The sequence below is a fragment of the Varanus komodoensis genome, unplaced genomic scaffold (assembly GCF_004798865.1).
Source record: "Varanus komodoensis strain SLA01 unplaced genomic scaffold, ASM479886v1 scaffold13_3, whole genome shotgun sequence".
NCBI lineage: Eukaryota > Metazoa > Chordata > Lepidosauria > Squamata > Varanidae > Varanus > Varanus komodoensis.
The window spans coordinates 14,494,427-14,508,117 of record NW_025335409.1 but is presented as its reverse complement, the minus strand read 5'-3'; the positions used below and the strand labels follow the sequence as shown (position 1 = coordinate 14,508,117).

Sequence of the window (13,691 nt, the reverse complement as noted above, 5' to 3'; positions counted from 1 at the left end):
TGCAGCTGATCATGATGTAGACTGCTCTCTGCCAGTTACACACATCCTATGCTGCGGCAGGGTCTTAGCCACCTGTGTCAGGAAGATCACTTTGTGTCGGGAAGATCGAAAGAGGGAAGGTGTTCTGAAGGCGAAAGAGGGAAGGTGTTCAATGATAACATTCATCCTTTCATTACCTTTCCAAACACATCTTTGTTCTTAGGTTCATTGGCTTTTCTCTCAAAATGAAGTACTTGCAGCTGGCTAGTTTTGAATTTATCCTCTCTCACACCTCACCTGCTATGTTTTTAAATGCTCTTTTGTTTTACTTCATTTTAGTCTACCATTTCTCTATACTCCTCTTTTGCCTGCAGCAGAGCACTACTAATTAAAGAGAACTAGTATTTAAGTATTTGCAGAGACAGTCATATTTATGCCCCACCCTTGGTCTTTAAGCCATTAACAGCACCTTGACATTTTCATTCAAGCTGACTCTCCTTTTTAGCTAGGCCTTGACATTTGGGACATAGCTAATCAAAGATACCCCAATTATAAGAATAATCTGAAAACTGGTCATTTTGCCTCGTTCCCTCAAAATGTGGGACACAACATGTTCAGCCAAACATTACAATATTTCTAGGCCGCCGCGACAGCTGAAAGTTGAGGTCCGTATGATCCACACACCCCAACTGTCTCATACCCCCAACTGCCATGCCGCCAATCCAAATTGCGACCAGAGGGAAGAGATGAGCTCTTTTTCTGCTGTAAAAAAAGTACACACAGTGTTGAAGCATAAGATGCTGCATGATCAGGCCATCTTACTGAATTCAGTAGGTCTGAGTCTGGTCAGTATCTGGGTGAGAGGCCACCTGGGAACCCTGTGCAGATAGTTTATTATATTAAGTGGTATATAGGCATTAACCAATAAATAATAAATGTTCTCCTGAGTTCCATGAAGGAAAAACATGGGCTACAATAGTGCTTATTCCTTAAAAAAACACATTGTCCCTTGGATGACCTCCATTAATTTTTTTTTCAATGTGGAAGACACACTGATTATTGGAAAACTACGCAAGCAAAGCATTTCAGTCTCATCCTAGAGGTGGTGGATAGGATGTGTATTCAGAAATGGAAAAGTGCTTCCAGGTTGTGTAGAAGGGTTGCATTTGGTAGTGACATAGTCTAAGGCATCCTGATGACTAAGAAAATGGACTTTATTTATATCAACAGTCCAAACATTGACCCCTGCAGAAATGTGGACTTGAAAATGGGTTGGAAGGTGGAAATAATCGCTTGTGCTTAAGACATGGTTCAATTTTCAGCTGAGCTGAATGGAATTTGCTGGGGTCAGGGAGGTCCTATTAAATTATATTTTCTTGACATTTATACATACCTTGAGGCATCATCTGGGAATTGTAGTACCTTCTGACTACCTCATTACGAAGAGCTTTGTTGCCGTATAACAAAGCCAAGTGCACTCAGGTTACAGTAATTTGGAGAAGTTTAGGTTGGAAGTCAGAGTCTGGTCTTTAAACGCTATGCAGCTCTGTATGATTAAGAGACTGAAACATGAACATGTTGGAATCAGAAATGGTGAAGGACAAACAAAGATTTCTTTGTATCTAAAGCAAATAGGCTTTATACTCAGGAGTCATGAACTGGAGGGGGAACAAAAGTTAGACTCACTTTAATTAGCAAAAATAATCACAGAATCATAGAATATTAGAGTTGGAAGGAGCCAAAGGCCAGCAAGTCCAACCCCCTGCTCAGTGCAGAACTCCCAGTTAAACCATCCCTTTCAAATGGCTGTCCAGTTGCATCTTGAATGCCTTGAGCGTGAAGGACCACAACCTCCCTAGGTCATTGGTTCCATTCTTGTACTGCTCTAACAGTTAAGAAGTTCTTCCACATTTTTCAGCTAGAACCTGGCTTTCCATAACTTGAGCCCATTATTCCATATACTGCACTCTGGGATAATCAAGATTTCCTGTCCTTCCTCTTTTTGACAGTCTTTCAGGTTCCTGGAGAGTGCTATAATATCTCCCCTCAAGGCTGATCATGCCCAGTTCTTTCAATCTTTCTTCATAGGGCCTTGTTTCCAGACCCTGGATCATCATTCTTGCCCTCCTCTGAACCTTCTCCAGTTAAGTTGCTGTTAGCTGGAATAAAACATAGAGAATGCATTCGGTCTTTCTTCACTAAAATACAAATGGTTGGCCCAGAAGGGTGAGATAAACTATATAGCCCTTTTAGTTATGTAAAGCGAATGACCTAATGGCAAACTGGTCTTCTAAGGGCGAGTGAGAGAACTCTGGTGCATATTGGCAGGGGATGCTGATGGTTTGTGCATGATGAAGCTGTTACCTGTGCTCTGCCTTGTCTTGTGAACAAATTTGTTTCTTGGTAGATGTTCATTCTGGCAGTAAAAACTGCTTTAGGCCATGAGCCATGTACCCGGGAATCCCCCATTTAGTTCAGTGAGACTTGCTTCTGACATGTCACAGTAATATTCATCATTGGTGATTCAAATACTTGGGTGTGGTGTTGTTCGTATGAGAGGCATGGCTTTCTCTTTCCCATGGCTGCATTCCACAGTATTGCTGAAAGGTGCAAAGGCCTGACATCCAAAGGAAAGGGCTGGCTGTTGCGTGGTCCTTCCCAGGAGATTATATGCCCCTTATCCTAGTTGGGCAGCTGGCTCTGCCCTTCTGGTGCCTTGTATTTAAAGCATTTTAAGGCAGTCTCCTACTCATGTATTTTCCCACTTTCTACCCTTTCTGTTCCATTGGCCACACTAGCAGTCACAGTCTAAGAAAGTCATCTGCCTTTGGAACAGCACCGGGGTCTGCCTGGACCTTTTTTCCTTTTCTGATACAAGGTCTTGATGTTTAGATAAAGGTACATGCTAGGCTTCAGCAGCCCTCAGCCAGGCATTGTTCTGTGATACTCAAAAGCTTTATCCCTAGAGATGAAATATCACTGCCATCTGCTGTATGTTGTTTATCATAGTACTCAGAGAAATAGATAAATCTGACATGAATCAGAACTGGCTTCAGGATTTTAGCACGTATGTCTCCACCATCCATGGGAACCCTCTGTTGACCTTGGAACCCTGCAAACCATCCTTACCTTGCCACCTTCTGAAGCCACTAGCATAAATTACAGAATAGTAGAATTTGATGGGATATTGGAACTCATCATGTCTCCCTAGCTTGGTACTGGAAAGCATTTCCTTCCCAGCCAAGGAAGGATTAATGCTGGTTCCAGTTTATCATTATAGAAGGATGATGACACTCTGCCCTGTTCTGAAACAGTTATATAGAGAAAGAGGCTGCCAAAGAGCTGAATACACCCACTCCTTGCCCTTCACCCACTCTACCAGCACAGGGCTAATGAGAATAATAGCCCGATGGCCATTTGGCGCTCCTTGAATGATGCCAAGAGGAGGATGATATGCAACTCCTCGCCGGACCAGTCGGCACACAGTCTAGTATCTAGTTCTGCTGTTGCAGTCTCAATCTGGCCCTGTTGTGAGATGCTCAGCACCTGCAGATCTGCCCTTCCCAGTTCCTGGGGTCCTAGTCTTTCACAGGACGCTAAATGCAGACTGAAGCATAATGCATTTTCTTCTACAGATGGAGTTAGCTGTGGCACCTCTCTGCAGGCGGGTGTCTGATTTGGGAAAATCTTACAGACTCTTAAGGTCATTCAGGTAAGTGCTGTTTTAAGAATATTTCTAACAGCTGGAAACAAGATTTAATTTTTTTCATTAAATGGAGTTGCCGACTTCTCATTTCTATGGATTTTAATTAAAACCTTCTGGCGGCATCACATGAAACTTGCTAACAAATTAGTGTGTTTTTCTTTTAACATTTTATTCAGTGTGACTATGACTCGGAGAATTTTGTCATGCAAATGTCAGCTAAATTGTACCTTTTTTGCTTTTGTTTTTTATCTCAGTTCTTACAATAATGAGCTGTGTAGTCACACTTGTCCCCCCCACAAAAAAACAGAATTTAAGATGCAGTGTTGGGGGATTGTTTAATTAAAATAATAAGCTGTTACTACAAGTGATCAGCTACCAAATTTGGTAATGGGAGAGCATGAAGATTAGGAAGCAGACCAGGAAACAACTGCATGGGAAGGAACTGGCTTTGTTTTTCAGATGCTTTTTTGCTATCAACAGAGTGTAAATAAAATAGAGGTCCATTCTTGGCTTCAGGCCAAATGGCCAGAGAAGCGTTAATTCCCATTCCAGTGTTATTTATGCCTTTAATTTCCTTGTGTCAATGAAGGTCTGTGTGGTCATGTGACTTATTTGATAGAAGACAGTCCTCTGTAAAGAAGTTTGAAGAGATTATAATGGTTGACAGTGTTCCGTATTTGAAGGACAATCTAGTCTGAGCTGGGTTTAAAGACAAAGAACCCTAATAAAAGAGAGTAGAGCTTTGGTATTACCCATCAGCAGAGCAGACTGGATAGATCAGATGTATGCTATTTCTGTTTAAATATAGTGACCATTTCTGAGCTTGCAAATCTGCCTTTTTTGTGATATGTAAACGACCATTCTGATAAATGGCTGTCATTTATTCCTGTGGGAAAAAATGGAGTGCTAGATATAGGGATACTGTTGTGGGATCACCATGGCTTGCTGCAGGGTCATGTGGGGATTGTTTAACCCTCAAACAACCCCTGCCTATGGCAAAGCATGGCAACCCCCCGGTTGCAGGTTGAATATTCAAAATGGCCACCTGCATGTACTGGAATACTTCAAAAATGCGGCAGTGGGCTGTGGTGATCATGCAGACAGGTTCAGTGTTTCACCCAGAAGCTGTCATAAAGACCAGTGGTGTCCCATGGTAGGCCTTATGTTACAAAATGATACAAAAGCATTATATATTTGTCCTTTTGCCTCTATCATTTGCACTTGCTTCTCCCCTCAGACCAATGTTGTTCCAGACGAGTGAACATATTGCCAGCAGCCCAGCCGTGGGGGAGATAATTCCATTCAGTACTGTTATCCAGTTCTTATTTACAAGGGCACCACCAGAATTAAAATCCCCATTTCAGGTAATGAGTTTGTACAACATTTTCTTCTAACTATTATGTCAGCAGGGAAGATCCGTTTCTCATTCATAGCCATCACCAACTGTTTGTACCTACATTCCTGCTGCAGCCTGTTGGTTTTGATTTGCTAAGTTCAAGGCAGAAGAAGTTCACAAGGATTTTACATTCATATTCTGAGATACGTTAATTCTTATTCTTACATTTATTCTGAGGGCCAGTGTGGTATAGTGGTTGTAGCAGGAGATCTGGTTCTAGTCCCCACTCAGCCATGAAGCTCACTGGGTGACTTTGGGCTAATCATGGATTCTGACCTACCTCACAGGGTAGTTGTAGCAATAAAATGGAGAGAAGGAGAACCTTGTAAGCCACCTTGCATTCCTTGCAAGTGGAAGAAAGGCAGGGTGTAAGTGCAATGTCGTCATCATCTGGCAGTATATTGGAAGTGATGCTCCTAAGCAGCAGTTGTGACAAGAACAGCCTGTTACCTTTTGTTCTATTCTAAGAGCCAAGTGGATGCATTTCCCCATTGTTCATTTCCAGATTAATAATCATCGGTCAGAATGCAATAGCAAAAAGAATCACACTGGAAACAGTGGAAAATGTATAGCTCCCCAAAGATTATGGCAATCTAGCATACTTTCAGGAAGACGGTTCCTAACAAGCAAAAGGCACTGTGTGGTTATGTCTTCTGATAGTGAATGTGTTTTTCCTGGTAAGATCAAAGATGGAAGAGGCAGTGGGAAAAGACGGGAGGGTTACGAAAGGAAGACACCAAAGACTAGGCCTCCAAGTTGAAGGTAGGGCAATAGTATAATTAAAGCTTCATCTGGAAAGCTCCTGGAATGAACAGTAGCCTTTACAGATGCTTTCATAGGGTGGAAAGCAACAAACAGGGAGTAGAATCAAAGAGGGTTGAATCCAGCTGTAAGTAAAATCTAGCTGAGACCCATTCAGCTACCACTGAATTCATTCTGAGCTGCTCTTTCATGTGGCTCCCTCACAGTTACCCGGAGACAAGCAAGCAACTGTGGGGAAACAACTGGGCTTAAAGCCACATAATGTTCAGCACCTTACTGTGAACCAGTAACATGTTGTCTGACATTCTCTGAAGATTTTTAGGCATATCACTATTTTTCTTAAAATATATGCCAGCCCCCTATTGCAATCAGTTGTTGGAATTAACTTCTGGTCAATATGTGAAAATGTCAGGGGTGTATTTTGAATATATACATCACTCAAAAAGCCATTATTTTTATTTATTGTGCATGAAAGAGAGCAGAATGGACTGTTGCCCGTTATTCCCGGTGGCTTGATGACCATCCATCAGAGAAGGACAGGCTCATCTTAATACGGTAAAAAGCACTTTATTTTTTGGTTGGATTAACAGCTTTTCCAGGATCTCAGCTTGGAAATGGTGGTCTTTTTTGTTATTGATGACTTGGACAACCTAACCCTTGCCTTACCATGTATGGACATCATGTAGTGTACATTTTAAAGAAAAAAATGCTGTTGATATTATGGCTTACCACATTGGTTTGAGGGCATGAGTGACTTTATACAGGCAAAGCAATACACTTTTAGCCACCTCCTTTTGTGGAGGAGAGCATTAGCTTTCAAGTCAGCCAGGTCTGACTGTTCTTTGCCATCTCTCCAGGCAATGTCATTGTTTTGTATGCACCTACTCCAGGAGAAATTGGTCTGATAAAAATACATAAAATTGCTTTAATTTTGTCATTAACAGTAGTTTCAACTGTTAACACAAACCATAGTAGTTTGTGGTCCATGACCATCCTTTGTCCAAAAGTCTCTTTGTTATGTGTTCTAAATAATGCAAGGACTCTTGGGTTGCGATTCTGAGAATGTAAACTGGACATTCTCCTGAAGTCTGCAGGCATCTTCCAAGTCAAGTATGTCTAAGATCAAGCAGTTTGTTTTTCTGGAGTGAAGAAACACAGAAGGAGGAGAGCAGGTGTGTGTCTAGGGAACTGTGTCCTGCTAAACATGCTGACTAGAGAACCTTTCAAATACATGCTTGGTAGAAACAGAGATCAAGACATAATTAAAATAGTAGAATGTTCTAATGCTCCACATGCGTGTAGGTTTGTTTTGACATCACCAATGGCGAGGGAAATAGACTCCTGCCTTTTTCCCCCACTTAGAATAGTGAATTTAGTGCCGCTTCAGATTCTAATGACCTTCTGCCCATTTGGGGTGCCAAAACAAGATTTGTTTTTAGTGGTGTTGCTGCCAGCAGGAATAATTATAATCCCTGCTTAGATTTTATTTGTAGACTTATCAGAGTAGAAGCCAGTCAATTAGGTGATTCCTGCTTCCTTGTGTGTGAATGGTACTTTAATGATTATGCATACATGGGTGACAAATGGATAGTCTATCAAAGGAGGGGCAGATCATGTACTTAGCTCCAGGTTCATTCCCTAACATCTGTTGTTTCTGGGTTTCCAAGTGCAGCACAGAGACCTGGGGAAGGCTTGCAGTTAGAGAAGGCAAGTCAGGGCTCAGGGGAGATTTCTTAAGGCTACTGTCATGTGGATTATGCTTGTTTCATTAACTCAGATGAAATTAACAAATGCAGATCTCAGCCCAGACCTGTGAGCTAAGTTAAATGTTCTTCATCCTGCATTGGCTCTGTGGCACTTGAATTGTGCAAAGTGATAAACAATGGTGCTTGTTAAGATCTTGACTGGCTTTAGATTTCATGCAAAAATGGGCATTTCTTGGGTGTTTAAGCAGGCTTGCCATGGCATTTGAAATCTTAGCATTTTCTATTTTTCATGCAAAGCTTGGACACCAAGCAATGTTCATGGAAAGTGTGCAAACCCCCCACAAAGGCGGGGTTTTATTTTTAAATTTTGTCAGAACTGGTTTAGTCCAGGAATATTGCTGATCTTTAGAAATACTCCAAAACACATAATGGAGTGTCATGTGGGGGGGGGGGGCAGGGGTTCCTAATGAAAGTTACACCCAAGCACCTTTGGTTTAGCTTAGCTCTGCTGACAACAACCTTGCAAGGCAGACCACTGTCCTCCCTGTAGGAAGAAAGATTAAGGCTGAGACATCTCTCTGCCTGGCAGAAATGCTAATATCCACCTTCCTTTCTGTGGCTTCTCACCAGAGCTATTTGAGAATGTTTGTGTTCAGACAATAAACCATGATGGAAATCAAGTGCCCTCTGGTACAGAATCTTCCTGTTAATAGAAAAATTCAGAAGTTTGCAGTTTGAAAAGAACTGAGAATCAAGCAAAAATAGTGCTGGCCACTCATATTACAAAACAGCTCACTACCATTAGCTGATGAAAATGTGGGATCTATAAACAAAAGCAAACCATCCGAGAAGCCAAAATAGCATGTCTGTTTCACAGAATGCCTAATTGCTGGCAAACTCTTCTGGCCAATTTGAGTAGGCTCTAATACAAGTTGAACTGTATTCTGTATGTGCTCACTTAGTTCAACTCCTAGTTCTTCCACTGTTGTTTGCTATATAGCAGCTTTCGTAATCGTTTAAATTAAATGACCAGATGCTGAAACAAGGATATGAAACATGCCAGTACAACTGTTTGCTTAGGTAGTTGACACATGTCTCTCCCTTGCAGTGTTTGACCTTGACTTTTCTCTGTTTTTTACATTATCCTCTCGCTGTACACCTACTCTACTGCTATGTCAATTCTCCGTTATGGGAGCAAGGGTCACTGTGTAATAGAACAAGAGCACAAGTGCTTCTGTTCAACATTGGGCACATTTAAACATCATGCCAGCCCACCCTGGGAATAAGGGATGGTGGCTTGGTTGTTCTGCGAACAACCCACAGAGAGCCCAACGGATAGTTGAGCTCACCGTGGGTCATTCCCTGCTCCTTCTTCTTCCCCCTCAGCCTTCCTCTGGGTATTCTAGGGCAAGACTAACATGTCATCTCTTCCCCACCATGACTGGGAGCCTGGAACAAGCTATGGGTTGTCAGGGTGGCTTGTTGCCCTCCTACAAGCCACCATGTAGGAAAAGGGCTGGGTTTGCATGGCATGGCAACCTGCCTTAGCTTGTCACCCAAAGTAGCCTGTTGGGTTGTGTGAACCCAGTCCACCTAACATCCAAACGGAAAAGCAGCACATCAGGTGTGTGTGCACACGTGTGTTGTTCCACACTCATTCTGAGAGAGAAGTGCCATCCCCCACTTTAGACATCCTGTAGGAAGTTTGGGCATGCAGTCATCCTTCCCTGCATCTTCAGTTATACAGGCATCCAGATTTAGTAATATTTAGAGTAGACCCATTTAAATAAATTGAGCATAAAGGATCAGTTATGCACCATTGATCAGAAGCTTGAAGTTCTCACAACACCATGTTCAGTTTTTTCAGTCATCATCATCATCATCCTATGAGAAGTTACTCCTGTAGGTGAATAAGTCTTAAACTGAACTTGTGCTGAGGAACATTTATAAAGGCCAGAAATAGGATCTCTTTTTCAATGGTTTCTCTGTGATTACAGATGCCTTCCTTTCCTCCATACAAGTCAGTAGAATGAATAGATCTAATGGGAAATGCAGCTAGTCAGCATTTGCACCACCTGATTTCCTCCAGATGTTTTTGATGTTGGCTCCCATCATCCCCAGTTAAAATGGCAAATGGTCAGGAATACTGGTGGTTGTAGTCTGAAACATCAGGGTGAGGAAGACACATCTAGGGACAAGAAGCAAGTCTGTATCTCTCCTTTTACTCCCCATCAAAGGCTTTCCCGTCATTGTGCCACTTTGCACTTTTTGATCTGCTTCTTTCTTGCCCTCACCTATTTTTAAGTGCCCTGATGGCTGCACTAGTGCTCACGGCTATTGCCTGCTATTGAGCAATGATGCAGTGGGTTAAATGAGTGGGACTTGCAACAAACAGCTGCAAGTAGAATGCTTCTGCTCAGAGTTGCAGCCAACCAGATTCACTATTTGAGGAATCCCGTCTTTTTAACTTGGTGGACTCATTTAAAGTTTGAAGAAGGTATCATGGGCACTCTTGAGATGGCCACACCAGGAAGGCAGACTGGTGAGACGGAAAGAAAAGTTGCTTGCCCAAACAAGTAAAAAGCAGAGGGGGGCACTGAGCGCTGAAACAGAAATTGATATTTTGAGCCCACCAATTTTTTTCCACAAAAGGAAGACTGTAACTCAAAGACTAGTAACTTCACCAAGAAATGTTTCACATGGGGACTAAGCCCCATATATTGAATCACCTATCTAGTTCACAGAAAGCAAATAGTGCTGAAAGAAGCACATGTACCACACATTTCTAAATGAGGCAAAATGCACCCCCCCCCCATAAACACACACTTTCACAGGCAAAACACAGCCCACCAAAACAACCTCTCTTTCTCGCTCTCTCTCTCTCTCACACACACACGCATGCATGCATGCACAGACCTTGGTTCCTGGCAGATGCTGTTCTAGCACCACCATCATACTCCCACATTCCTTACTTTTTTCTTATTGCTAGGCACACAGCTGGACTGTAGTCACATAACAGTGTTATTGTTCTTTGAGTGACTCTCAGGCCCATAAACATTCTTGGAAGCTAAGGTGGCACTGGAGGCTAATGCTTCATTTTGCCAAGTGCCAGTTTCTGGGAAAAACTTTTCTAAATCTAAAAACCACACATAGCGGAAAGCCAGGCAGGAGCCTGGCAGGCACAGAGAGGGGGCTGTGAGCACACCATGTCCTATTCCATTCCATTCCAGTGTTCAGTTCCACAGCTGTTGGTCAGCATTCTGCTCACTCTTCTTTGGATTATCTCCCCCACCCAAAAAAAGCTTTATTAAGGTCATTTCCTCAAGCCTCCTAGTATGTTCCTTCCCAAGAGTATTCACACTCGGATAATGCCTGGGATATTAGTATGCAAGATTGTCCAGAAGCCAATGGTTTAGAGCATGTTACTGCACTGTTGTACTAGCTCCACTGGCTCCCAGTCCATTTGTGGACACAGTTCAAAGTGCTGGTTATCTCCTTTAAGGACCAGGATACCTAAAGGATCCGTTTCTGCCCATATGATCTTGTTTGTCCACTGAAGCGCTTCCATACATCTCATTACCTTCTGAGGTTCAGCTGTTGGGAATATGCAGAAGGGCCTTTTTGCTTGTAGCATTTGGAAAATGGAACTGTCTGTCTCAGAAGATTGGCTGTTTAAACTGTCTCTTGACTAGTGTTCTGCTTAATGTGCCACTTACCATTTGGTCTTTTTTATTTAATGTATTTATGTAATATTGTATTCCTTTAGGATTCTTATTTTACAAATGGGCCTTACAACAGAAAGTATACCTTTGTCTCCTAATAAGAGTGATCCTACCAAGAGTGATCCAGGCAAGCAGGAAACCATGCCTTTTTTCTAGGGTCTACAAAGCAGTTAATAGACACTTTTAATTTTCAGTTCTTCTTTTCCAGTTGACATTTACCACTCCTTGCTTCCTTCCTATTTGTGGTTGGCTTTATTAAAAAGTATACAAATGTATGTATTTTCTGCAATTCCAGGAAGTCCCTCAAGTATGGACAAACAACTTTATTTTGAAAAGGCTGTTTTACTTCAGTATTGATAGGCACTTGACCGAGTTAATAATTAGAAGGGACTTGAAACAAAACATTATAGTGTGTTCTTGCTCTAGTTACATTTTATTGCATGACTCTGGAAAACATGGAAGAGGACCCTTGTAGTGTTACTCAGGAGTAAATTTTAGTAAGGGAGAGAAAGGATACCACATGGTGCAGAGGGCTAGTGGCCTCAAACCTGATTTTGGAGCTGAATGGTTGGGTCATGTAGTTTTTAAAGGGCTATTGCCTTTGTTTCCACTTGATTTTATCAGGTACTTAGGTAACTCTTAACATCTTAGATTAAGAATCGAAAAATTACCAGTCTAGAATTGCTACAGATTCATTTAGTAAATAGTAAAAGTTTTTTTTTAAATTGATGAGATTATAAAGCAGCATCGGTTGAGTGCACTTCATGTGCATTATCTAGTTTTTACTAACCTCATCTGAGTCATTAGTTCTATGTTGTATAAAACAGAAAGGAAAATGGAAAGGCTTGAAAGCTGTATGAAGAATTACATGTCATTTCCAGTTGCATAAATATCCTGCTTCTATCTTTCCCCTTTGCTTTTCCTTGTTCTGTTGAAGGGAAAAGAAGAAATGTGTCCTTGTCACCCAGGCAACCAGCCTGATATTACTCCACTATGGAGTGTCATGTTCTGCTTAACACTAGGTTTCACCCAAACCTAGTTCTGGTTCCATAGAATTACACATGACTAGCTTAAGCAGAATGTGAGTGGGGGGCACACACTTAGATTCATGTTTCTATTCATATTATGCCTGAACAAATGACTAGATCTGGGCAAGCAATCTTCAGATCCATTGTCTTTTCTGCCACAATCTTTTTACAATCTGTTGTAAGCCGCCCCGAGGCTTCGGCGAATGGGGCGGCATAAAAATGTTTTAATAAATAATAAATAAATAAATAAATAAATATCTTTTTGGAATGAGTAGAATAAATCATGACAAGGGTCAGAGAATTTCTGCCAGAAGGAATCAGAAATGGGGCCCACTCCTGTTTGAATTTTCACATTTACAAACCGGTCTGTTGATCAACCCTTAAAGGAAAGTTTGGGAGTTTCAGCCTGCGGGCCAAGTTCAATTTCAGAGATGCTGTTGGAGGCCATATACTGAAAAATGGGTATAATAATACACACACACCAGCATGTTCTGTGTGTGTTGCGGGGGTTAATAGTGGGGGAATTAGCAGATGAGAGAAATACATATGGCCGAGTATCCCAGGCAACCATCTTGGATGCCCAGGTTAAATTTGGCCACTGTGCCAAAGTGTCTCCATCCCCTGCAAGGAAACAGAGATGGTGTGCACACATGCACACACACCGCTGTCATTAGATACCTTCTACTCTAGTGAGTGTAAGCCATGGCTGAGCTTTTAACAACAAAGGGATTGGCATTTCTAGGCTGTTTGTTTGCAACGTATCTACTGTGAAGTGAACTTGTAATAAGAAACACATTGATTCTAACACTTTCCCCCCCTTTCACACAGAGGTGCATTGGAAGCTTATGTTCAATCAGTAAGAAGTAGAGAAGGAAAAGAATTTGCTCCGGTTTATCCTATAATGGTACAACTGCTGCAGAAAGCACTATCTTCTCTTCAGTAAAACATTTGTTGGAACGTACTGGAGATCTTATGATCAGAACTTGTATAAATAGTGTTGCTTTCTTCTTTCAAAAATCTCCTTCAAGCTTTAGCTTTTCCTATACACAATTTGAATGATGTTCTAATGTCATGTTGAGTTTAGAAACCAAACATTTGTATTGCAAAAAGGCTTTTCCTATGTTTGATAGTATGGAATAGTTTGTACAGAATTTCATGGGAGCAAGTGCTACATGAACTAAGAAAAAACCACATTTGCTTTTCACGAACAATCCTGAAGCTTTAAAGTTATTAGAGGAATTAAAATCTCAATGTTCACGTAATAAACAATTTCATAAAATGTTTTGATCTTGAACTCACTACTGGGAGTCTACTTAATTTTAAAAAATCCTACATATCCTTGCCGTTCAAATGTTCTTTTACTTAAGCAATCATTGGCATTTAGTTTCAAGA

At 41.5% G+C, this 13,691-nt stretch overlaps 1 protein-coding gene across 2 annotated transcripts in view; it reads left to right on the top strand.

Annotated features, from left to right (window-relative positions):
- COG5 (component of oligomeric golgi complex 5) overlaps positions 1–13,578 on the top strand; it is a 164,811-nt gene extending 151,233 nt beyond the window's left edge. Inside the window, exons 19-22 of one of the 2 annotated variants that reach the window (XM_044423287.1) lie at positions 3,615–3,691; positions 4,923–5,049; positions 6,319–6,398; positions 13,128–13,578. In XM_044423287.1, coding sequence (XP_044279222.1) covers positions 3,615–3,691; positions 4,923–5,049; positions 6,319–6,398; positions 13,128–13,242 — 399 coding nt within the window. In that variant the 3' untranslated portion in view covers positions 13,243–13,578. Of the gene's footprint in view, positions 1–3,614; positions 3,692–4,922; positions 5,050–6,318; positions 6,399–11,315 lie in introns of both variants that reach the window. The other variant, XM_044423288.1, reaches the window with a different exon arrangement.
- The last annotated feature ends 113 nt before the right edge of the window (positions 13,579–13,691 follow it).